Source organism: Poecile atricapillus, chromosome 2, assembly GCF_030490865.1.
Source record: "Poecile atricapillus isolate bPoeAtr1 chromosome 2, bPoeAtr1.hap1, whole genome shotgun sequence".
In the NCBI taxonomy this organism is placed as follows: Eukaryota; Metazoa; Chordata; class Aves; order Passeriformes; family Paridae; genus Poecile; species Poecile atricapillus.
Window position 1 is genome coordinate 29,102,929 of NC_081250.1, and position 25,099 is coordinate 29,128,027.

General features: G+C 36.9%; 1 protein-coding gene across 2 annotated transcripts in view; it reads right to left on the reverse strand.

Moving 5' to 3' along the window:
- The window catches only part of AGMO (alkylglycerol monooxygenase), a 186,023-nt gene that overhangs the window by 97,180 nt on the left and 63,744 nt on the right, over positions 1-25,099 (reverse strand). For both annotated transcript variants that reach the window (XM_058833349.1, XM_058833350.1), the window contains exons 4-5: positions 12,840-12,943; positions 7,587-7,682 (exon numbers count right to left, since the gene is read on the reverse strand). In XM_058833349.1, the coding sequence (XP_058689332.1) occupies positions 7,587-7,682; positions 12,840-12,943 (200 nt within the window). The remainder of the gene's footprint in view (positions 1-7,586; positions 7,683-12,839; positions 12,944-25,099) is intronic.

A 25,099-nucleotide genomic window follows, 5' to 3' on the forward strand; every position in this document is an offset into this window, starting at 1 on the left:
TTTGAATGAAAAAGATCATGGCTCCTGCACTGCACGCTGAATTCAGAGCTATTGGGTGCACAGCATAGTTAAAATAGGGGTTCATACACAATTAAAATAGGAGGCTCATCCTGACACTACTGAAGTGTAGCACTGGCATTCTGAATGACCACTGAACTTTTAGGTGGCAAGAAAGGAACTCCAAACTTCAGCCTATGTTTTTCCTGATTATACTGTGTTCAGGAGTGGCCTACACTTAGCAGGACAGGAACAGTGTGCTCTCTATGTTTTATTTTCTCTCTCTTCTGTTATTCTTTTTATTTAAAACAAAAAGCAGAGTTATATGCCTTATATATATAGAAAGACAATACTTTTCTCCCCTCATGGGGCAAGTGAAACATGGAAAACTGGAACATACTTTAAAGTTATTGCAAGTATTTGTGTTTAATGATAGCGTTGTCAGCTTTGCTCTTTTCTGCATTCTGGCAAGCGCACTGATGGCAAGACTTTGATCCTACAGGTTGGTCAGAAAATCTAATAAGCCATTTTGGCAGAAAGGCTGGATCGAAGCAGTGAGATCTCTTTGTTTCCTGGAATCATGCTTAAGTTTTAATGCCTGTATTGCATATAGAGCCTATCTTGACATACAGAGTCACTGTCTGCATGACAGAAAGTATGTTTATCTTCCCAGTGTTTTTTGAATTTGTTCTCTTTCTCTCCAGAGTAAGCATGTGATCTGAGAGTTTGCAGCAGACAAATAATGAATTTAAGAATGAGAAAAGCATCGGCTATCAGGAATGGCACATGAACTTCCTTTTGTAAATGAAAGTTTGGTTTTTTATGCAAATCAGAAAATAATTCTTTCCTTATTGTTTTTAAAATAATTTCTTGGATCTTTGTTACAGGGAGAAAGTATGCAATAGGCTGTCAGATGATGTCGCCTGTTTCTAGGAATTCCAGTGAAATCATCATGTCATTAAATGTTCACTGACACAGTCTCTAACATCAGACTAGGAGAATGGCTGTAATCACCTCTAATTACCTTCATCCCTTTGATGACTTTTAGCAAAAGTCTTCTGAATGGTCAGTTTATGATTCATTGTAACCTGACAGGGACAGATGTGTGTATTTCTAATTTGAAAGGGAACATCAGACAGAGCTGTTTCTATTTCTGGCTTACATGGCCAAATTGAAGGAAATAAATTCATTATTTCAGTAAATGAAGCAATGTACTAGAATGAAGAAAAACAAAAGTTTTCTTGGCATATGGAATTTGAATTCCAAGTGACCTTCTAGAATCAAACTCAAGATATACTGAAGTTTCACAATCCTACTCAATAAACTGGATTATTACTGATTTAACTTTTACTGATGATACTTCTTAGGTTAAGAAAAATATCAACAAAAAACTCCCCAACAAACACAAACCAAAACACCAGCAGCAAACCAAAAGCCAAATGACATTTCTTATCTGACCAGAAAATCAGCTCAGTCCACCATACTCTGTTTCTACTGTGACCCATTCAATACCACCTGTATGTCGTGATTTTGCAAACACTTTCATGTGTTAAATTTTACTCATATCTTATTGACTCTATAGGAAATATTTACAGTCCAGTAAGAATAAATATATGACTATGTAAACCAGGTCCAGAGATATTTTACTTCCCAACAAAGCATCTCCTTTTTTATCTACAAACTATTCAATCCTTTCCCTCTTTACCAAAACCTTCCTTCAACTCCACAAATCAACCACAAGAATAAAACTATCTTCTTTCCAATACAAACACTAAAACAGGCAGCAGTCAAGTAAGTTTTGTAATAGTCAAATAAGTTTTGTTAAAATACTTTTTAAATTCAAAGTCTTATTTCTTGAATAAATTTACTTTTCAGTTTTGAGAAATGGATTAAAAAACTACTACAAGTACTTGAAATAGATGAAAAGACTTTGTAGCATTCTTTTTTTTTAATCCTGAAATCCTTTCCTATTTATTTAAATGAGACTAAAGCACACAATGCAGAGAAAATAGGTCCAGGAAAATTGAAAAATAAAATTTGCTAGGAAATAGACCAATCTCAATTGTTAGGACCTGGAAATTAAAAACTGAGTACTTTATCTATTGTTTCATGCTGTCATTTATCACATTGTCCTAATTATGATTCTTTCATCCAATTATTTCACCATCCAATAGATTTTTGTCTCAAATAGCTTAAGAAGACAAATATGTCCTCTAGAGTTTCAAGAATAGCTTTTGCTATTGATACGATGGTAATCACAGGTGTACCTCTACTTAGGAGATGTATGCTTTTATGTATTTTTCTTGACTTTACCTGGTTCTTCAATCTGCTTGTTTAATTTCCTTACAGGAAAACAAAGTCAAAACAAAAATTTTTTTTCCTGAATCTAGCCATCTTTCTAGGTATGATCTGATTGATGCAAGAATTTAAGGGCTGAGCCACAAGAGCTCACCTGAACTCAGGATGCCCAGATGGGCTGTGCAGGGCATGAATGCATGAAGAATTCCCAATTTCTCTCTTTCAAAGCTTTTAATTAAAGAAAACTGAGCAGAAGCTAAAGGTAAAAAAAAGACAAAAACTTATACCAGTACATACTGTGCATAAGTGAAAAATATCCTTTTGACAAATACCATACACTTCCTCAGCAAGTTTCAGTTTTACTAATGGGTGTTTTCTGATAAAAACAATTTTATTTTTCCATATATCTGTAGAAATTTTATGCCTCTCTTTCCAGTCTACATGAGGTGTTGCTAAAATTATTCCCATTCCTCACCTGTTTTCACCCATGTTACTCCTGGTTAATAGTTGTGGCTCACCTTTTTCTGCTCCCAGAGCTGGATGAGGTAGAAAGACTTATATAAGGTGAAAAGAGATGCCTTAAAAAACCTGACTTCTGTGAGTATGCTAAAGGGCAGATCATATTCTTTCCTTAAATTAGAAAACTAAACAGAAACCAATACATGTCAAAGATCAAATAGGCAAGGAATAATCTGCTGCTGCAATTACTACCATCAGGGATTGGATCAGTTGATACTTTCTAAATACAGTTTGACATCTCATAAAAATTACAGCTAAACCAACAGAAACTAATTTCTGTTTTTCACAGGTGTCTATCAGGTTATAAACACACCTAACTTATTGGTTGTAATAAATGCATAATGGAAGGATATAGTTTAATATAAGCCATAGACCTTCTGAATCACCTGTGAAAATAAACTGAAATGGAGTATTTCTGTCTGTCAGTAACAGTCCTGAAACATTTTGGGGCTTTTGAAAAATTAGTTTTTTAGTGCCCTTTGACTGAAGCTTTTTTTTTTTTTTTACTTCCCTTATGATCTAGATGAGAATGGTCTATCTGGTCAGAGAAACATTTCTCCCAGACTATGCAGGAGCAGATCTGAGTCATTCAATTGACCTGAGCATACTGCAGAACAAAAAATTCTTTTTTTTTTTCTTGATTTATTGAGATCACAGAACTACAGAATCATTTAGATTGGAAAAGAACTTGAAGATCATCAAGTCCAATAGTTAACTTACCGTCAAATGTTTTCCTCAGTGGTTTTTTTGGGTTGATTTTTTTTTTTTTTCATTCTTCATTGAAATAAATTATTAGGAGTTTATTTCAATGCTTTGGTACTACTTAGAGATTTACTTTAAATTCTTGAAAAAATCTTGATATAACTTTAAATTGTCATGTACATGGTGCAATATTCATAGAATCATTAAGGCTTGAAGAGACCTACAAGGCCAACAACTCCTACCTTTGACTAAACACCATCATATCACTAAACAATAGTACTGTCATGTCCAGTCATGTCTTGAACACTTCCAGTTATGGTGACCACCATTTCCCTGGGAAGCCCATTCTAATGCTTAATCACACTTTCAATTAATACATTTTTCATGGTGTTCAACCTGAATCTCCTCTAGCACAGCTTGAGGCCATTTCCTCTGGTTCTGCCACTGGTTGTCCTGGAGAAGAAAACGGCCCTCACGTGGCTGCAGCTTCCTTTCAGGCAGTTCTGGAGAGTGATAAGGCCCCTCTGGGTTGCCTCTTCTCCAGGTTAAACACTCCCAGCTCCCTCAGTCACTCACTCTCTTAAGACTTGTGCTCCAGACTCTTCAGCAGCTCCATTATCCTTCTCTGGATACACTTCAGCACCTCAGTGTCTTGTGGTGAGGGGTGCAGAACTGAGCTCAGGATTCAAGGTGTGACCTCATCAGTGCCAGGTACAGGGGGACAATCATTGCACTAATCCTGCTGGCCACACTATCGCTGATACAGGCCAGGATGCCTTTAGCCCTCTTGGCCAGCTGGGCACACACACTGGCTCATGTTCAGCTGCTGTCAACCAGTACCCCCATATTCTTCTCTGCTTGGCTGCTTTCCAGCCACTCTTCCTCCAGCCTGCAGCCCTCCATGGGATTGTTGTGATCAAAATGCAAGACCTGGCACTTGGCTTGAATCTCATATCTCTTCTCTTGGCCCACTGATCCAGGATACAGTGAAAAAAAAAATCAGTCAAACACAAATGCATTACATAAGTCACAAAGTTGTAATTTCATTGTACCATACACAACTTGATTAATTTCAGGCACGCCTTTCCTGTATCAATAGTCCATTCTAATCATAACTATAGTAAAAAAATCCAGCACCACAATAATAGTATAATTTTTATATAAGATTTTTAGTGCTTAAAATGCTGCACTATTCTATATAAAATGACAAAAACTAATGCATACCAAGCATGTAGGAAATACAGAAGTCTAAATGAGGTAGAATGAATGTGTGCTTTTGATCTTTATTATACTGTAGTCACAAGAATATATGAGTCACTTGAGTTAAAATAAAATAGACCATGTCTGATCTGCTGGTAGTAAAGCCGGACAAAAACTGGCATAAATAATGAGACCGGTCAAAATTATAACACAGAAACCATCTCTTAATATTGTTTGAAACAACACTGGACACGTGTAAAATTTAAGTATAGGAAAATATCAGGGATTGTATTTGGCTATAAACTTTTGGTCTAGGCTGAAACATGGGAAAGAAAGTTTCAGCATAGCGTGGTTATTCATTTGTAATTACTGAATTCAATTTAAATTACTCTCAAAACAAAACATCTTCCCTCACAAATTTTCATGTCGTTAAATTCCTTCTTATTACTTAAATAGACCTTTCTTTCTTCTATGAAACAATAAATTCTGTATGTTCTTTCATTTTCAGTCCTATGTAAAAAAATACCAAAACCATCTATTAAAGAAAAGGGATTTTTTTTTTCCCCTTGTATCTTACTAGATTTTATTTCTTTTAAAGAGAAAGATGTGCAATCAAAAATCATGAAGCGACAATTTTCAAACATCTTTGACTAGTAAACGTGGGGCCAAACTATATCTCAGGAAATTGATACTGATGAAAAGCAATAGAAATGGGGGGGGGGGGTGTGTGGAATATCAATTGCTCCTTCATTTTAGAAGCAAACTATGCTATTACTCTAACATTACACTGGTAGAATGGAAATAATGAAGTGTATCTCCCCTCGATCCCTAATGACATGTAACAGCAGCCTCCATGGGCTCCCAGAGGATGCCAGTGGTGCTGGGGGGTGATAAATATCTGCTCTCAGAGCAAGGGCTAGTAGCACTTACTGAGACAGGATGCTGTTTGCTATTAGATCCCAGGCTACAGCCCTGAACAAACTTTGTATGCTAGTAAACTGACAGAAACAGAGACTTGAAGAAAGGATTTTTATATTAATATAATTTGCGTAAGATAATTAGGATCATTAAAATTCAGAAAAGGACTGTTAGGAAAAAAAAGCAGCAATAGCTTTAAAGGGTTAAATTGTAATAGTTGTTGCAAAGAAAACCCAATAAAATGGTAAAGCATCATATTAATTTCACCAAAAATATAGGGTAACATAAACCTGAATGGCTGATACCATTTCCCTTCCTTTCCTTACTTTTTTTCTGTCAATGCCTTGCCCTTGAGAGCAGGAAATCTGCTAATACATGGTGTAACCCTATTTTTATTTCAACATAATTTTTGACCTTAGAGCATGACTTCAACATATTTCAACCGATTTCAGCTGTGCTATAAAATCAACAATATCAACATTAAGAATAACTTCCCTTGTAAGCAAAGTTCTATGAGTGGATCAACTGGATTAATACAAAAGATCCATTGTTTTTCTACTGGCACAATAATTCAATAGTAAGGAGTGCTTATCTTTTCATTGAGACTGAAATTCATTCTTGTTTAGACTAGTGTCCAAACTTGGCACATTGCACATATGCTATGGAAATTCCTTTTAAGCCCTATGAAGGATTTAGCACTTTAGAGGGATGTAGGCAATTCATAAGCCTCTAAAGTTCACTAGAAACTCTAGACGTGCACTGTTGCATCAGTGCTGAGATTTACTGCATTACTGCTACACAGCAGAATGTTAGAAACCTTTCAGCCAAGGAAGAGTTGGCTTCAAACACCAGAGAAGACATAGATAAGGTACATCAGAATTTCTTTTAGTGGCAAAGCACACTAAAACTAATTTGTAGAACCTAAAGCATGGTCAAAGAAACTCTACTACCATATGAGGCCTAGTGTTCATTTGGTATAGTTACAAAAAGTGCTTGAATTTTTAAAAAATATTTTAAAAAGCTTAAATGTTTATTGCTTCAGTTTATGCCACTTCTAGTGATTTTTTAAATTCTTTTTTAACAAAACACACAGAAAAGATAAAAGAAAAATCTGCAATTTAAACAACATAATCACCTAAAATAGCATACCAAGAAAATAAAATTCCTTTCCCAAAGAACTGTTTTATATATTGCATCATGAAATTAGAGAGGAAAAGGCATCTCTCTGGGCAGAATAAACAGAGGAGTAAGTGTCATAGAAATAATTAGCCCACATCCCACCTGGGGCTACTGAGAAATATGCTACTGACTTATAACATAAAGAACCTTTAAATACCTCTATTGTAATGCAAGGAAGAGGGAAAAGGCTTTTGAACTACCTGAGAAGAGTGGGAAACATCTTGCTAATTACAGTGTGCAATTAACCATGTATGTATGTAAACTAAATATGGTCTATGCACTCACAAAACAGAAATGGTGTAGTCATAAACAAATAGCCATCAGACAACAACAGAGCATTTTTCATCTGAGAATTACTTGAATTAATAAAGAAACAATATCTGACTTTAGTTGCAACTCTACATGATCTTTAAGAAGCACCGGCTTCTGTGTATTTTTTCGTACAATATTTATCTTAGAAATGAAATCAGTTTCAGTATCTGCCAAAAATGTTTAATAAGCTGCAAGATAAGAAAATACAGCATTAAAATGGCAAAAAGTTTTGATTCCTTACAGTTACTTTTTTTTTTCTAAATCTAATTGGGACCAACTGGCCTCATTGCTTCTTATAAACTTAGCAATATATATTCAGAAAAGGGAATAAAAATGAACAGATGTTTCTCCTTAAAGAAGTCAGACGAAGATTTTTCTTACACAATAAATCAGCTGCTAGTGGATTTCCAAGACACTGCTCCAGGCTAACTGTTTAGGTATGGCTTAAAAACCTGGTTTACCTCTGTATGTATCCAAAACTGGTAAAGCAGATTAAACTGTAAATGAACAGCAAACACAGAAGGGGGAATGAAAAGAGCCATGGGCAAGTTGAACATCTGAAAAATGAGAGAGAAAACATACATTAGACATATAATTCTAAACTCATGATGATATAATGAAGTACTTATCAGGAGCTCAAAGCACTGCACAATATACTTGCTTCTTGTAATACATCCATAATGCAGACATTACACAGCATAAATAGATAGTGATTATTATGTTACTACTAGATGTGCTATAGCAAAACAGACATAAATTGATCCAAAAGTGATTTCCCACAAGCCAAACTGGGCAAGTAGAAAATTCAACTTAAGAACTCATGAATTCTGGTGTTAGATGCTCATGCTGTGTACTATATGGAGCAGGCAGCAACACCGCCTTGACATTAAGGGTTCCCATAAAGGGAAGAATTACCCCAGACTACTCAAGGTGTGAATTTATAACACTATAGCTTTTCCATCCAAACTCCCTACATAAGCATCATGAGGGTGGGGCAGTTTACTTGGCTTTCCAAGTTAATTATAATTCTCACCTTAACTTCCTCCTGGCATCTCCCATAAAGTCACAATATATTGCTGAGTCCTAAAAATAATGCTAACATGAAAAAAGTATCAGAAAGCTGCTTACTTGGGAAATCCTGGTATCGTAGATACAGATGAAGTCTTAGGAATTTCACAATTAATTGCTTAACTGGCTGAGCACTAGAATAAAACTTCTAAGACCTTCATATGTTAAAAGTCAGTCTGCTTTCTTCAGAAAAAGGCTTATATTTTTCTTTTCCCTTTTACCTGACATTGTGTTATATCACCTGCATTGAAAAGTTAATACTTCTCTAAAACACAGAGATTTTTCCTAAACCAAACAGTAGCAGAGCTTTCTTCAAAACTTTAAATCTCTTAGGCACTCAGGGAATATCTGTCTGGCTGACAAGAGGTCCCTGTGAAGTAGAGGAAAATTAGAAAAATCCTTTTCCAAATTAGTAATGTCCTTTTCACAAAACCCAAATCTTTTAACATCCAAGAAGGCAGTCCAATAGCCATGACAAGCATCCTGGACCAGGAGTTCCTTTAGTGTAGGTCTGGACACAGCATGTAAAACCACTATTCTCACAGTTTTAGTCAGAAGGGGTGTCCAGTAGATTAGAAGTCACACTGACACTGTGAACCAACTGCACTTCCACCCCAGTGATGTGACTGATGCTCTCAAGAAAGTCACCACAGACATATCTCACTGTGACAAACCAGTGGAGGACTAGGACCTTGCAACATCAGCTTAGTCAGCTGGCTGCAACACCAGACAATGTCTGAAACACCAGGACAAAACCCTGAAGCCATTGCAGTATCACCTGGCAGGGCTCGGACAGCTGGAATTTCAAAATCTACATTTAAAGGCTTCATGGATCACAGCTGCCCCACAAATTACCTATAGGGTGTTTCTGTTTCTGTCTCGGAAGCCGCTTTCCATGAAGTCAAGGAATTAAAAGATAGTAGAGGGGGACTAAGTTTCTGTCTAATGGCATGATAACAGCAGGATTTTTTTTAAAAGGAATGGAGAGGAAATTGATTTAAAAAAAAAAAAAAACAAAAAACCGAACCAGATGGTTTTCAGATTATTCATGTGGTTACAGGATTGAAAGCAGGGTTAAAAAATTATATGCTTTTTCCCTAAAAGTATCAGAAGCAATTTGGTGGTATTTACAGATGACTCAAAGGGGAAAGAAGGATCATCTTCATATTTATTTCCTAACTTACTTTTCACAAGACTACTAGGATTTCCCCGCTAAGTGGTGAGATGAAGGAAATTTTATATAAATCTATAGGTAAATTTGAAACTGTCAAAGAGAATGCTTTACTAACTGCCTCGGGTTTTCTTGCAATGCAAGCTTTATTTTGCACAGGAAGGATTTTAAACACCATTCACAGAAGTGGAATTCATAGGGAGAAATGAAAACTTCTCCCATACCAAGATTTGACTTTTCCTATTTGTGGTTCCACTGAAATAAGAAGAGCAATCTCAGGGGGAAAAAAAAATAAAAATCATAACATAGTTTTTTACTGGAAATGCCAATTCACCAAATCAATAGACTTCATGGCAATGTACCAACTTTAACAAATTTGTAGAGGAAAAGCTTTCCTGGCTCCAGAATGGAATTTCTGGTCAAAACTGCAGGAAAACTTTTATCACACTGACAGATTTTTTCTCACTTGTGGATTCAGCAGGAGAGATTGGGAAAGTGCTGCAGTAGCTGATGGGAAAAGCACCCAGAGAAGGGCTGCAGAGACATTTGAATCTGGAGCTGCAGCACCGCAGCTGTTGGCCCTCACGCCAAAGGCACTGCTGCTTTGGAAGGTCCATAGCTCACTCTCTCATATGGGCATCTCTGTCTTTCTCCCTCCCATTTGTAAGTGAAAGCTTATAACCACTTTCACAAAGGGCGTGCACTGAAACTCCTGAGGTTTAGCAGGAGCACTGAGTTTCCGTGCTGGGTCTCTGGGGCCACCTGCCGATGCGGCTGCAGAGGGTCTGCGGGGCTTGGGGGCTGCAGGACAGCTGCTGACAGCAAGTTCATGTGGGCAGGAACTTGTGTGAGGACTCTGCAGGAGTTAAAGGCAAGGATAAAAAAAAAAAATAAAAAAAAAAATAAAGCAAAGCCATTTTTTACAGATCCCAGACCTTGGCAGACTCCTCGGTAGACAAGAAGTGGCTGAAAACTGTTACCTATTCCCTTTCCAGACTTGTATGCAGATATTTCCACTGCTTTTATACCAAGGCATAGTTCAACACATTATCTAAATGTACAGTCTTAAGATATCAAATTATTATGGATTTAATATTTGCAATTAAATCTTACCCGGAGAGGAAAGTTGAGAATGGTACTCAAAGCATTAAATCGTAGCTTTTCAAAGTGTATGTGCAAATCTCTCACAACTGCACCTTGACTGTTTCAGCACTTATATATTCATTTATATAGCATTATCTTGCTTTAGCTTGCTGTTTTCTTCTTAAAAGTAATGTAATTTTTTTTGACATATTTTTCCCACTAAATGGACATCAAGAGTATCTCTCAATCTACACAGCAGATTTGCTTCTCTATGGCCCCTCCAGTGGAGAAACATAAACACTGTGTATGCAAACAACTGAAGCACTACATATTTGGTTCCGAAGTCAGGAGTACATCTCACACCACAGATTGTCAAGCATGTTTTTCTATTCTCTTTCATTTCATATCTTTTCAATCATAGACTAACATGCTGATTTATTTATCTTACAATGTTTAACTTAAAACACAACAGAGCTGGCCACAGAGCAGTCACATAATCCCACGCCATCCACCATGAGCTTCTCACGATCTCCACAGAATTGGATGTCAAACTCATTGAACAGTACAGTACACACTGAACAAGATCAGGTCACACTCAGAGATTAACTAAGGATTTCACTGAGTTTCAGCTTCAAGGCAGATCCATCCATGGTTCTAGACAAGACTGTCAGTACAAAAAAATAGCAGTTCTGTAAGAATTAGCAAGACTTGTGATCATGCAGAGTAAGGCATTGCAGAAAGAAAATTGGCCTATGTCTGAAAAGTTCAGGGAGGACGAAAAACAGTATTTACATTAACCATATGGTTTGGCTAATATCAAATATTTGGTAAACAAACCCTGGCACACAAAAGCACCATGTATTCCTAGATTCATTTTTCTTTGCACAAAGCCTATGAATTTTAAACACATATGTATTATTTGCCAAGTGATACCAGTGTGGTCCTGAGGATGGTCTTTGGAATCCAAGGTGGCCAGACGTCTTGGTCTTCGGAGTATTTTATGCTCTCTGAGGTATCATCCTCATAATCATGCCAGCAGACAAAGTTGTATGCACCTCCATATGTATACACAGGCTTTTTGTCTTTTTTGAATTATTGTTTTTGTTAAGCATTTGCACATATGGTCCCAATGGGTAAATGGGCAAAGGTTAAATCTTTAACATAGCAGTATTTAAAGAGGAAGCAGACCTGTCACAGACAGACATCCCTTCCGCTATTGTTCATTACAATAATTTAAATTCTAGATAATGTTGCTAACATCAGATGGTTATTTTCTTAATAAATAAACAACAAGAATCTATATAGAAGACGTCAAGAAAAATATCTAAGAAATAGTACTGCTTCATGATTTTCAAAAGAAAACTTCCTTGGAACATAGCACTTCAACTAATTTATTGTCATGCACTTAACACACTTACGAACTAGAAACTAAGTCCATGTTCAGTTACATAAACATAAATCCACTTCACCAAAGACAATGGAGTTATACTGGACTTGCATGGGTGAGCATACTCTCTTGGCTTTGAATCATACGCTCACAGATTGGATAGAGCGATTGCCAAAGGACTGTGGGTTTCCTTCACTACCTGTATTATATCTCATTAGTGAATACATATAATTATATGTATGTATTTATATATGTAAATACATTCAATATCCCTTTTGAACTCTAATTCTCAAAATTAAGTTTTTAATTTTGAATAACAAACAACCATAGAAACTACAATCTGATTGGAAACAAGTCAAAAGAGAACATGAGGGCTTAACTTAGGAAATCAGCAGTTACTCTGGGTGCAGAACTAAACCCTAAATATTATGTTACATGTATGAATGCATTTGGAAATATACTTTCTAAAATCTGTATATAAATACTGAATATGTACACAGCTCACCAATTCAAATTAATTTTAATGGAAATAACACTATGTAACATACATCTCTTACCTACAAGGGTACTGATATGACATGAATGAGCAGAGACAATTAAATCCATTTGCATGTCCAAAGCAAATTTAATTATGATTTCTCTCTCTGCTCATTTTAGCTAGACAGACATATTCTGAAATAGTTGGATTATACTCTGCTCTTTTTCTCATACATGAACAACTGAATGAAAATTCTCCAATCTACTGAAAAAGTTATGAAAATAAAAATGCAGGGTTATATAGTTAGTCTTCTTTAACTTTTGTAGCTATTTTAATGTTTGCTGTACTACATTAGTGAATATACTTTAAAACTTATGATTATCAGATTCTTCATTTTCATCTTTACACCTTCAGTGTCAAACATCTTGAAAAAAATTATGTTTTTCTTTGAAGGGAAACAAACGCTATTTTCACTGTTATTTAATTTTGTTGATATTAACTTGCTTGTCGAATCTTGTGTAACTTACCCAGGAGGTGTATTTCTGCACTACAGATTGTCTCAAAGCTGTGAATAAGTTGTAGTCTTCTGAACTGTGGTGTACTTGGTGCGCAGCCCACAGTATATTAACCTCTGCAAAACACAAAATTTCTAATGAGGTTTGTGCTAGAGAATATTTGTTTCCCAAGGCCTTTTTTTCTTACACTAGAACCAGCTAATTCTCCAATTTACACTTTGCTATTTTATATTAACATAAAATAATAAAACCTAATGCTCAAAGATGAGTTTGTGTAGGCAGTCTGTCAGTGTCACATGTCTGACAGTGCACACAAATCAGTGTAAATTTCATGCTGAAGTAAGGCAAGGCTGTAGCAGGAACTGAAATCATTGTTGGAAGAGAAAAAGGATTTGTGAGATGAGAATTAAACAGCCAGAAAGCCTCATCTGAGTTCTCGTAATATGAGTCAGGAGGAGCTCTGTGAGGGATTCAGAGGGACAAAGACTGAAGATGCTCTCTTGCTTGCACTTGATATCAAGATTAGAAGGGGACACAAAATGTTCAAAAAAAATCTTATGCATCAATTTTAAACAAACAACAGGTGTCAGCTTTTATGCTTACATTTTTCTGGAATGTGTGAATCTTCAACCCACTCGTGCCACAGACCACAAAACACAGCCACTGCCCACCCACTAGTGACAAATGGAAAAACAAACCAATGCTTGCTGGGAAGCCTTGACCCAGCCAAAGGAAAGCTGTGGCTCTATTGTCACAGTTCAAAAAAAAATTGCTGGAATCCGAGCAAAACCAGCATAGGTCATGTCGTCCAAAGACCTGACACCTCTAATTCATTGAAATGAAGATTACTTCAAAATCCTGATTATATTTCAAGCCATTTTCTCACTCAAGTGCAGATCTGGGTAGCCTGTCTGGACTGTATCTGGCTAGTGTGATGTTAAAACGGAAATACTCATGGCCATCAGATATATAGCTGTAAGGATTACCTTAATTACAGGAAAAAAGGAAAAAGTATGTGGTCAATGCAGCCCAAATAATGTCTATTTATCATAATCCTTCATTTAAGGTCTCAGGTCTCATTTCAAGGGATGATGTATACACAAAGCCTCAGCTGATTAGAGAAATTAAGTTGACTGGCTGTCCACTAGTGGCACACTCCCATTACCACTGACCTTGTTTCACCAGAGCCATTAGAGAAGTGCCCTTGGCAGATATGAGAATCACATTCAGAAAGCAATTTTATAATGGTTGTCTAAAGTCCTGTAGTTATTTCCACCCAAGTTTACATCAAGCTGTTGAGATCTGGTGATTAAACTTGTACTTCCAATGTAAAGTAAGGCAAAAAAATCCTCTTAATGAATCTGAAGGAATCTTTACCATTTAAGGGACTAGACAGTCTTGTAACAGGAGGTAACAGTCTTGTACACTAGCAACTGGGACTTTTTAATCTAATTAATTTTGACAATTTGGTAATTAACATCACAAAATCATTTTTCAATTACACCTAAGGCCTTAAAAATACTTAAAATTGCTGAAATAAATCTCTAATTGCAACTATCAAAAAACACTTAACAATGAGTCTAAGAATTTTTTCCTCTTTAAATGCATTTGTTCCTGAAGGAACAAGTATTACTCACTATATGAATAATTAGTGATATTTCTCAAAAAAAAAAAAAACAAACCCAAAAAACAACCAACCAACTTCATCTCAATGCATCTCCGTCTAATAAACACATTGGGAAATGAATTATTCAGGTGAGCTTCAGTGCTCAATAATAATTTGTGTTTGAAATGTTTCTCAAGACCTCAACAGAAGCTAAATGAGTGAAAAAAGCATCTGAAAAGGTGGAGGTTAAAGACCTGTCCTCTTAGTTGTTTTAAAAGCATTTACTTCCTATCACAAACTGTGTGTAACACAAGCCTCCACTCAATGAAGTACAGCTGTGCAAACAGGGTACAGTAACTGGATCTTTCTTCTTTCCCTCAGTCATTTTTCAGCATTATGAAAAGTTCAAGGAAGGGAATCTATGATGATTTTTACAGTCTACTTTGATTGTAGTTAAGGTCAAATGGTTTTCAAAACGAATTACTAAAAAGGCATTTTATCAGGATTCAGTTTTCAGTTAAACTGCCTCTCAAACTAACAAGTACATGGAATAAGGTAACCAAATATTGGTAAAACGTTAGTTATTCAGAGCCCTCTTACTTATTATTAGTTATTTAAGTTATTACTAGTTAGTCATTGCAAGCCCTCTTAAATGATCTATCATTCAAAAATGCATCACAGGAATATTGAGGAGATAAACAAACAATTCTTCCACAAGTAATTTAACTGCTACAGGTATTTCTGGCTTCTGTTATAGGTAAGCAAATGAAATCCTGCTCCTTAATCCTATTGTTGATGACACAAATGGCACGGACTACGTTAAATTCCTTTGAGAAATAGGCAGACTAAATAGGTTAAAAAAATTGTATTAAAAATTAATCTGAAGAAACTGATAATCAAGAACTTTTTTATTTGAAGCAGAAGAATAACATGAGTGGGTGAAATAGATCACCCTAAAACTCAGTCTTTAAGCGTTAGTACATTAAAAATATTACAACCATAATGCCAAAAGGACATCTCTCAAATCTAAGAAACAGACCAAGCATCTTCATGGAGTAAAGCTGACTACTCACCAATTGCCTGCAAGACAAATGAAATTGTGTGCATCTACAGAAAACTTGTGGTTTCACTTTTTCATTTCTAATGATGATAATTTGAAAGAAAATGAAAAAAAAATATTTGAATAAGGATAATATTATAAAAGACTCTCTTGCATGGACTTTCTCATATGTACTATTATTCCAACACAGATTTTAAAATATAAAACGCAGAAAACAGGAAGTATTACTGCATTTTGTGAAATTACTAAATCCTACCGTGAAGCCACAGGAAAAATGTAGGCGATGGAATTGGAGAAGACACTGAGACAATGCTCTAATGGAATTTTTGATGTTTCAAAATTCAAATGTGATTATTAAATACAATTTTAAAAATAGATAACTTCAGTATGCTTATACACAAACCCCGTATTTTTGATTGAGGAGAGTGAATCTCATGCAATCATAGGGTAATTCAGGTGGGAGAGGACCACCAAAGGTCTCTAGTCCAACCTCCTGCTCACATCAGGACCAACTTTAAGTTCCTGAGACTCAGTTGGGTCTCAGAAAACCTCTCCATCTGCTGCTATTATGAAGAACTACCTCTAAGTGAAGATAAAGATAGCATTTCCTCTTCATGTAGTTGTGAGGAAAGTTACACAAGTTATAATGCAGCACAGCAAGGGCCTCCTTTCCAGTTCTGGCTTTCCCCAACTTCCTCTTAATGGATGGAGACCTGGTGAGCTATTCTAATTTGGAAAACAACAGGACAACTACATCTTGGTACTGGAGTTAATAATTGTTGAATTTATTACTTTTATTATTATTAATATTACTACTATCATCTACTGAATCAATATTTTCATCCATCACCCAATTTAAAGAATCAGCATGTAATCCCAACAGAGAATAAATGAGGCCATGTAGCTAAGTGACAGAGGAAAATTGGTGCTACACATAAATTGCTGAATGAAGGACAGGTTATGATTTGGCCCTCAGTTTTCATTCTAGCTCTTTAAGTCTCTGTAACGTCATCTCATATTCAGACCTGTACTTGCTAAAACCAGTGAGTTCCAGGCAGCTGAGAGATGTGTATCCTACAACTTATTAAAAAAAAAATGAAGATTTGTCATTTTGACATTAGTTCAATGTATAAATTCTGTAATTAGAAGAAAGAAAATGAGAAGCTGAGGGAACTGGCCTGGAGAAGCCAGGCTTTGAGGGAACTTACTAGTAGCCTTGCAACAGCAATGAAGCACTATCTAACAAGGAGCTGGAGCCAGGCTTTTTTTCAGCAGTTCTACTTATCTTCTTTTATGGATTTTCCAAAGTGAATTAAGATAATTTATGTTATCCTTCTTTTGTACTTCTTCCTTCCTTCTTCCTCCTGCCTCCTTCCTTCCTCCTCCTAAACTATTATCTTTTCTGATTCGAAAAAAAAAAAAAACCTGTTTGATTACTTTCTGCCTTCTTCTAACTGTTCTTCTACCTGTTCATAGAATCGTAGAACATAGAATATGCTGAGTTGGAAGGGACCCACAAGGACTATCAAGTCCAAGTCCAATTAATTAATCGTGGCCCAGCACAGGACAGCACTAAGGATCACTCCATGTGTCTGAGAGCACTGCTGAAACACTTCTTGAACTCTGTCAGGCTGGTGCTGTGACCACTTTCCTGGGGAGTCTGTTCCAGTACCTGGCCACCCCCTGGGCAATGAACCTTTTCCTGATATCCAACCTAAATCTTCCCTGATGCAGCTTCATGACTGGTTACTAAAAAGAAGAGATCAGCGTTTGCTTCTCCACTTCCCCTCATGAAGCATTTGTAACTGCAATGAGGTTTCCCCTCAGTCTCCTCCAGGCTGAACAGACCAAGTCACTTTAGCTGCTCCTAATATAATTTCCCCTCAAGACCCTTCACCATCTTTGTCGCCCTCCTTTGGACACTCTCTAGCAGTTTAATGTATTTTCCATATTGTGGCACCCAAAACTGCCCCCAGCACTCGAGGTGAGGCTGCCCCAGCTCAGAGCAGAGCAGGACAATCCCCTCCCTTGCCTGGCTGGTGATGCTGTGCCTGATGCCCCCCAAGACATGGGTGGCCTTCCTGGCTGCCAGGGCACTGCTGATTCATGTTCAATGTGACAATGACCCCCAGGTCCCTTTCCTTGGCACTTCTCTCCTGCCTCTCATTCCCTAGTCTGTCTGTACATCGAGGGTTGTTCTAGTCCAGGTATAGAATCCGGCACATGTCTTTGTTAAACTTCTTGTAGCTTGTGATCGCCCAGACGTTTAATTTGACAAGGTCTCTCTACAGAGCCTCTGCCTCCAAGGGCGTCAACAGCTCTTCCCATTTTAATGTACTATTGATGGTTTTTAAGGATTTGAATAAATCCTTTCTCATGCTGAGCTTTTTCACAGAATCTCTCCCTGTCTGATTCTACACTTGCATTGGATGAGCAACCCCTGAAACATAGTACGACCTAAATTTTGTTACTCGAAATGACAATTACCAGATTTTTTTTTTTTAATTAAATTTGGATAAAAAAACTGCATAAAAAATCCCATTTGGGATCCATCTTGCATAAAACCAGAAATCTAACAGATTAACTATTATCTTCACAACACAATTAGACTGAACAGGATAATTGCACACAGTTCATATCTGTTATGGTGTAGCCTTTATTTTGTGAATCTTCCGAGCCAATTTTGCTTTATGTTTTTTGTTTAAGTGTTGCTCAGGCAAAGTTGCAGGATAGGTGATTTGCCAAAAGGCTCTGATTCCTGCTTATTAGAAATATAATTCTTATAGGAAAAATTCTTTTCTCGGTTACGTTAGTGTTAGCACAGAGCTGTGTGGGTTTAATGAGAACAGGACTAGATCCAAGGAATTTATCTGGAAGGCTCTGTTATATACCACACACTAAGAAACATGTATACTTTCTTTTTTTGTTTGTTTTTTTTTTTTTTTTTTTTAGTAAGATACATTTTTCTTAAACTGTGGCCTTGGCTACAGTGAGTTTCAGCAGTTTGTATTCTCAAAATATTCCCATTTGTAAATCAAAAGACTGGCTGTAAGGAGATCTGAGTTCAAGGAGTGAATTAGACTTGATTTACTGTATACCTTCAAACCATTTTTTTAACCCTTCTCTTCTCAGTTTTCTTGAGAAGCACCTATTTGTGCATGTACCTGACCCAGATCAGTTCTCAGCTTTTAGGAAGTAGGAGTTCCACCACTGTTAAAAACATTAGCCACTGCTCATCAAGTTGCTGTGTCAGGAGAAGGGGAACAGCTCAGAAGCATCTTTTCAGCCTCAGTATTATCTAGTCTTCCTTGGTAATTTTTGCAATTAAATACATACTGTGCTACCGAGGTAGTGCCAGGATAGGCAATCATACAGCATGTAGCAAACCCAGTATCGAAAGAAAATGATGCTACCAAGAGACACCCTGTGGTCTATATAATCACAGTACAGCAGTCTAATTAGTAAATTTCACTTGGTGTTCAGAATCTTATCCTTCTGTGACTTGAGATGTGCTCTTTCTGAGCTTTGTTCAGGATTGTCTCTGTTTTTCAGACTTCATCTTATGTTACTCTATGTGGTCAGCAAAATATTTAGTGAGTGGGCTAACTTGTAATCAAGTAATACATGGTATACACTCCCATGGTTTGTAAGCCAAAAATTGGAGCAACCTTCTACAAAACCTGCCTTCAGAATGTGTGCACAAGCCAAAACCTCCTGCTTGATCTGCTGCCATACCAGTTGAAAACACAAATCTGCTCCCACACAAAAAATCCACAATAAGATCTGCAAAACTTAAGATGCAGAACGGTCTGGGGAAACGTGGGAAGAATCAAGAGAAGCCAAAGTATTACACATGCTACCCAGAACAAACAACAGGCCAGATCCTATCCCCTTCTAGCAAGGATCCAGGAGACTATGAATTATGTTCAAATACACTTCTGAATCCATAAAATATTTAAGAGATCATGTGGTTAGGAAAGCAGAGGCTGGCCAGGTCAAAAATAATGGTCATCTCAACCCATATGTGCCTTGTGTTATTTCCTGCCATCCTCATAAGCATGGGACATCAATGGGAAGGCCAGAAAAAGCCACAGCATATGTAAAGATTCAGTCTCTTCTAGTAGGAGCAGTTCTCCTGTAAACTAAGCTGCATGAGTCAAACTTCATGCAGCATTGTTATATCCATGTACCAGAGTAAGAATCTCAGTTATTACATTAGGACAGAGTTAAACCATGGCCTGTGAGCTTTCCATACAGTTTCCAGGAACTGAGCAGTCTGTTTCCACAAACACCATGGAAAGCCACAAAGGAAAAAGGTTTATCAGGGAAGACTCAGAAATAAATAACAGTGACTCAATCTCTGACTTCACTCATAGTTCTAACAGAAAATGAACATGCATTCCTTGTGTGAAAAGGTACTCAGAAAATAAATGATCCAAAGCAATTTTAGCATGCAATTGTTGGATTTGGACACTTCCACAAAGACACATAGGAAAAATTTTAAAAATGAAGGAAAATACAGAAGGGATGAAATTTTAGTACTGTGTATATAAGTTAGCTCTGAAAATAGTGCAATATTTGTCAAGTCTTTCCATCCACAGTAGGTCTCTCACAAAAATTCTGCTACAACAAGTTGCTTGACCAGCCTGCTTCTCACACCTTCCTGAAGCCAATTTTCAAGTGCTCTAGTTGTCTGGAGCAGCTCTGCAACTGGTCAAAGCTTCGTTTCCCTGAGCTCTGGACAATCTCTATAATAAAGACAGGAGTCTCCAGACCACTGGGAACCATGATATCAGCAGCTGTTGCACTTTCACTTGTCTCTTTCACATTTGTATAAGGCTTGATTCAGGTATTCTGTTTTCCAGTTGTTAAGGATTTCATAACAGATTCTTTATGTGTAAAAGTGTTAAAAAAAAAAAAAAAAGTGCCATGGCAGTTTCAGGGATAACCAGACCATAGCATAAAATCCTCTCTGTGAACCCAGTCCCAAGCCCTGCCAAGCATTTCCCACATTACTGGCCTAAAGTTTTTCCAAATACTCTTTCTTTAGTGAGGGTTTCTCCTGGTTATAGCAAGGTTTATCCACCTTATGCCTCACAGCCTCCTGACTGACACACCGTATTTTAACTTCTGAAATTCGTTGAAGTAGAAACTATTTGCAGCATTTTGCTCTTTCTGCACCTCTTTCACTACAAAGATGAGAATATCACTTATTAATTTCACAGCTCTAAATCACCATATTGGTGAAGTTACATTTATATATTAAAATAATAACAGATAATATACAGATTTCTATAACAGATTTCTGTGTAAAGAAGATCCCCAGAAGCTGGTTCAAAATTACTTCTATAGGTCTGTGTCACTTTATACAAGCTTCAGGCTTGACTCAAGCTTCTTCCAGTATGGCAAATTCCAAGACTGGCAGTCTTTAGTTCTGAGCACTTGCCAACCTGTATATTATAACTTAGTGTTACTGAATATTGAGGTCAAACTATAGTATAAATGTGTGAAACACATTAACTGACAAAATTAGTGACAAAATTTAGTCACTGTACTGTATTCACTAGCCTGATGATAAAAAGAAAACTGAGACTAAATTAAATAAAATCTTAGGAGGAAAAAAAGTTAGTTCAAAAAAACTAAAAATCAATTTTTACTTCAATTCTTTTTTTTTGTTCCCAGAAGAGTCTCAGCCACTAAAATGTCAGCTTATGCAATTTGAGAACATATTCATCTTGGAGGATCTTAGAAGGAAATTGCTGAAATGAAATGGGAAAAAAAAAAAGAGAAGATAATTCTCCTTTTGTTTTTTTGTGTGGGGGAGTAGGGGTGAGAGTTCTCCTTCTCCTGTATTCTGGGCTGTCTTTACCAAAGATTGATGTCTGGTGTCACTGTTAGGAAGTGCAAACTGTTCGGCTTCATTGCAATCTATGTCCTCATCCTCTTGCTCTGCAGGATACCACATACTTTGGCAGGCAATATTCAGAAGGGAAGCACTTTAATGGCAAGAATGGATACCAGTGAAACCTTTTCCCACAATGTTCGAAACTCTGAAAATGCATACATTAAAGCAATATAAAGCTGGAGGATATTAGGAAGAAAACAATAACTGACAGTAACTCAGACACATTAATCTAACTTTTTTTGCCCCTCAGAACAATACATTAAAAAATACTAGGGGAATACACACACAGGGGTGAAAAAAAAATAAATTTCAAGTCTTCCAACCTAAAAGCATAAACATACTTTTTCAAAGGAAATATCCATGGACCCTTCAGGTATCCGTTACCTTTTAGACTGAATTCCTGCATTCATTTATTTGGTTGGTCATTTTTTTTCAAACTAGATACCGTAAAAATTAACACTGATAAGTCAATTCATTCAATTTCTGATATAAAAGAGGAATTGTCTCTCCAATCATCTCTTCCTAAGTGTTTTAAATCACTTATTAAGCCAAGCTCCTGAATGACAGACATGTGGAAATGCAGACTAGATTTGCAAAAAATCTATAGAAATTTCCAGAGATATTGGGAAAACCTTGTGCTTATGAAACAGTGGTAGTTCCACTGTATTTGGTAGCCATCCACATAATTTATAGCATATATGATATATGCTAAAAGAGACCTGGACTTCCACAAACTACATTTGGACCAGTGTTGTCAGTACTTATTTTATGCTTCCATTCCTAAGAGCATACAGTTGACCACAGACCCTCTGTGTCCATCAGGAAATTAGCTATGGTTGCATCTCTTATGGATGCTCTGGACACTATTAAGCATGCTAGAAGTTTAACAGCCTTTTTCATTTATCATTCTAACAAGAAGGACATGGAAGCCATTTAGACAGATTAGACAGAGAGACCAGAACACAGTCAATTGTCAAAGCAGGTAGCCTCAATCTAAATGTGAAGAAGAAAGGCACAAATTTACCTCCATACTCCACCAAGCTGGGATCTGGTAGAGCGCACCCCTAAGCGTGTCAACTGGGATTATCTAGAGGATGCCTCTAGCACCAGAATGTTCAAGGTTTTGTGTCCCACCACTCCCTGTTCTGTCTCTTCAGCAGTGAACAGACATGAGCCTAAATTAGGACTACACAAATATATTGGTCTTAACATTGGAGCTATCCACAGGGATACAGGTACTGGCAGCATGCTCGCATTTAGCCAAGGGGCATGAAACAGGATTTTAGAAAGTTTCTTACGTGGGTGCTCCATGCCCCATACTAGTGCTAACTAGAACTCCAAATATCAGAGGAAGCGTGTCAGTATACAAATAGCAGTTAGAGGAGTAACTCTATACTACATTTCCTCTTTCCCCAAAATACTGATAAATGATTACTAGCTGAAGACGGGTGAAGCCATATGCAGTAGGGTTTCAGGTACAGAGTTCATGTCAATGTATGCTGTAAGTTCTGGTAATAAGTTTGGAGAGCTGAAGGTGCTCTTGCACTACCAGCAAGCACTGAAACAGATTGCAGGTCTGGGAGTGCAAAACAATGGCTGGCAACACCAGCAGCTAAGAGATGAAGCCGGAGGTGCGGGGGAGCACGAATACCAACAGACTTCTATGATGCTAATTCAGACTGATTTGTCAAAGAGCAGCTATAGCACTTGACCTGTAAAGGCACTCCTCCTACATGCTCACTGGGTTTGGCAGCCACATGTCTCCTGAATGATGTTGCATTTTCTGACTTTAAAGGCCAATAGCTAGTGGCTGGATAATTAGTACCAGAGCTAACAGAAAGGAAAGAATTTCAGAGACAGAAAATAGCAAGTATGGAAAAAAAAATAGTTTTAGCTAATCAATTATGACACTTTTACACATCCCACTGTAAATTAATTAATTTTTTATCCTTTACCTGTTTGTTCTAAGCTACAGAGCAAAGTAAGACTGAAAGCTCAAAGCGGGATACAACTGTTGTACTCTGTACTTTCCAGTCATAAAAAAGTCAGCATTAAAGCTATGAAGTGCACAATACTAGACTGCAGGCTTACCTCAACCACTAAAATTGTATATAGGAAACAGATCTGTCTAAGAAAAATAGGCTCCTCTACTCTATATAGTGTGATTATTATCTGGCAAGGGTAGTGTATTTCATTTTCAATATAAAAATAGAAGCTTTGAGATCTCTCGTTAAAATCCATTGCTAGACAAAAGAACTGACCCAAAACGAGTATGCTGTTGGCTTTTTTAGGCAAACTGAGTCAAACTCAACTCCAGTCTACCAAAAAAGTCCTATTACTCCACAGCCAATCTCCACCTACTATTAGCAGGGGAGGAGAGGGAAACAGAGAATCTTTCTCTTTATCTGAAAAGTGTTGATTTTTTTATGGAAAACATACTTGTAAGTACAAAGTTTTACAGTGTGTTAACACATATTGAACAGTAAGTATTTATGTATTATTTCATAGGATATTTTACATGCACTCCAGTGCCCATTATCTCTATACCCAGCATGAGAGCTTTCAAACCTTGTAAGTTAAAGGACTACCCGATATTCATCTCACCACCAAATTAGTCTTTGATAGAAGACCCCAGCAACAGATTAAATTTTTTTTCTTTCAACTTCTCAGCCAAGACATACTCAGTGGCAGCAAACCAGTGGCCAGAGGAAAGCAGATCGCAGCTGTGCCAGTCCACGCTAAGAATATTCTTTAGACAAAACTCCAGAGGAACAGCTAGGAGCTTACACTAGGGAATCAGGACCTAGATAATCAAGTCAGTATGGCAGGTTCCAATATCACAACATCTAAGACAGTGGCTATAGCACAGGAACTTTCTTTATTTCACCTCCAGGAAGAGAAAAGCAGGGGAAAAGCAGAATAAAAAAAAAAGGGCGGGGGCAGGGGAACAGGATGGGACAACATTGAAGAAACACAAGCAAACCTAACTTAGAGGTAGTTGCTGAAATACATCAGAATAGTGAATTCACAAATGTTTATAAAGAACTGGAATGATAAAAAGATAGGCATGATCTTTCAGAAACAGATCAAAACTTTAAGTGATTGTTCAAATAATTTTAATCCTACTTCAATAACATTCACAATTATTTAATGACTACCATAAAGAAGAACGTTCGATAAAGCAATTGAAAGGACATGGTCAGAATACTAAATTTCTTTGTTTTTCAGTTTATAGAAAGAAAATTTTACTTCACAGGTCTGTTGTTTATTTCCTCTGCTACTAGCCAAAAAAGAACAGTAGTTTAAGAGCAGTAAATACTCTTCTTATTCCCCCACCAACATTGCAAGAAAGACAGTATTGTCTTGATAAAATTTGGATACAGTAAATGTTTTGGCAGAATGTCAGTACAGATTATAAACGGTACAGGTGTCTGTTTCCAAATCTAAAAGCAAAACAAAAATCTGCATTTTGCAACAGGCTAGGGCAATCATATCACCACATAGATGATGTTCACCCAATTCTGTTACAATAGGCTTGTAATCATCCACCTATTTCCTCTGAAACTAGATTACAAACCCTTAGATCAGGAGCACTTCTTTCTGTGCATTTATTGAGCATACAGAACCTACCAGCTCTGATATGTTCTGAGACTCTGTGGATCTTCTATGCCATAAGACCGCATAAGGTCTGAATATTCAAA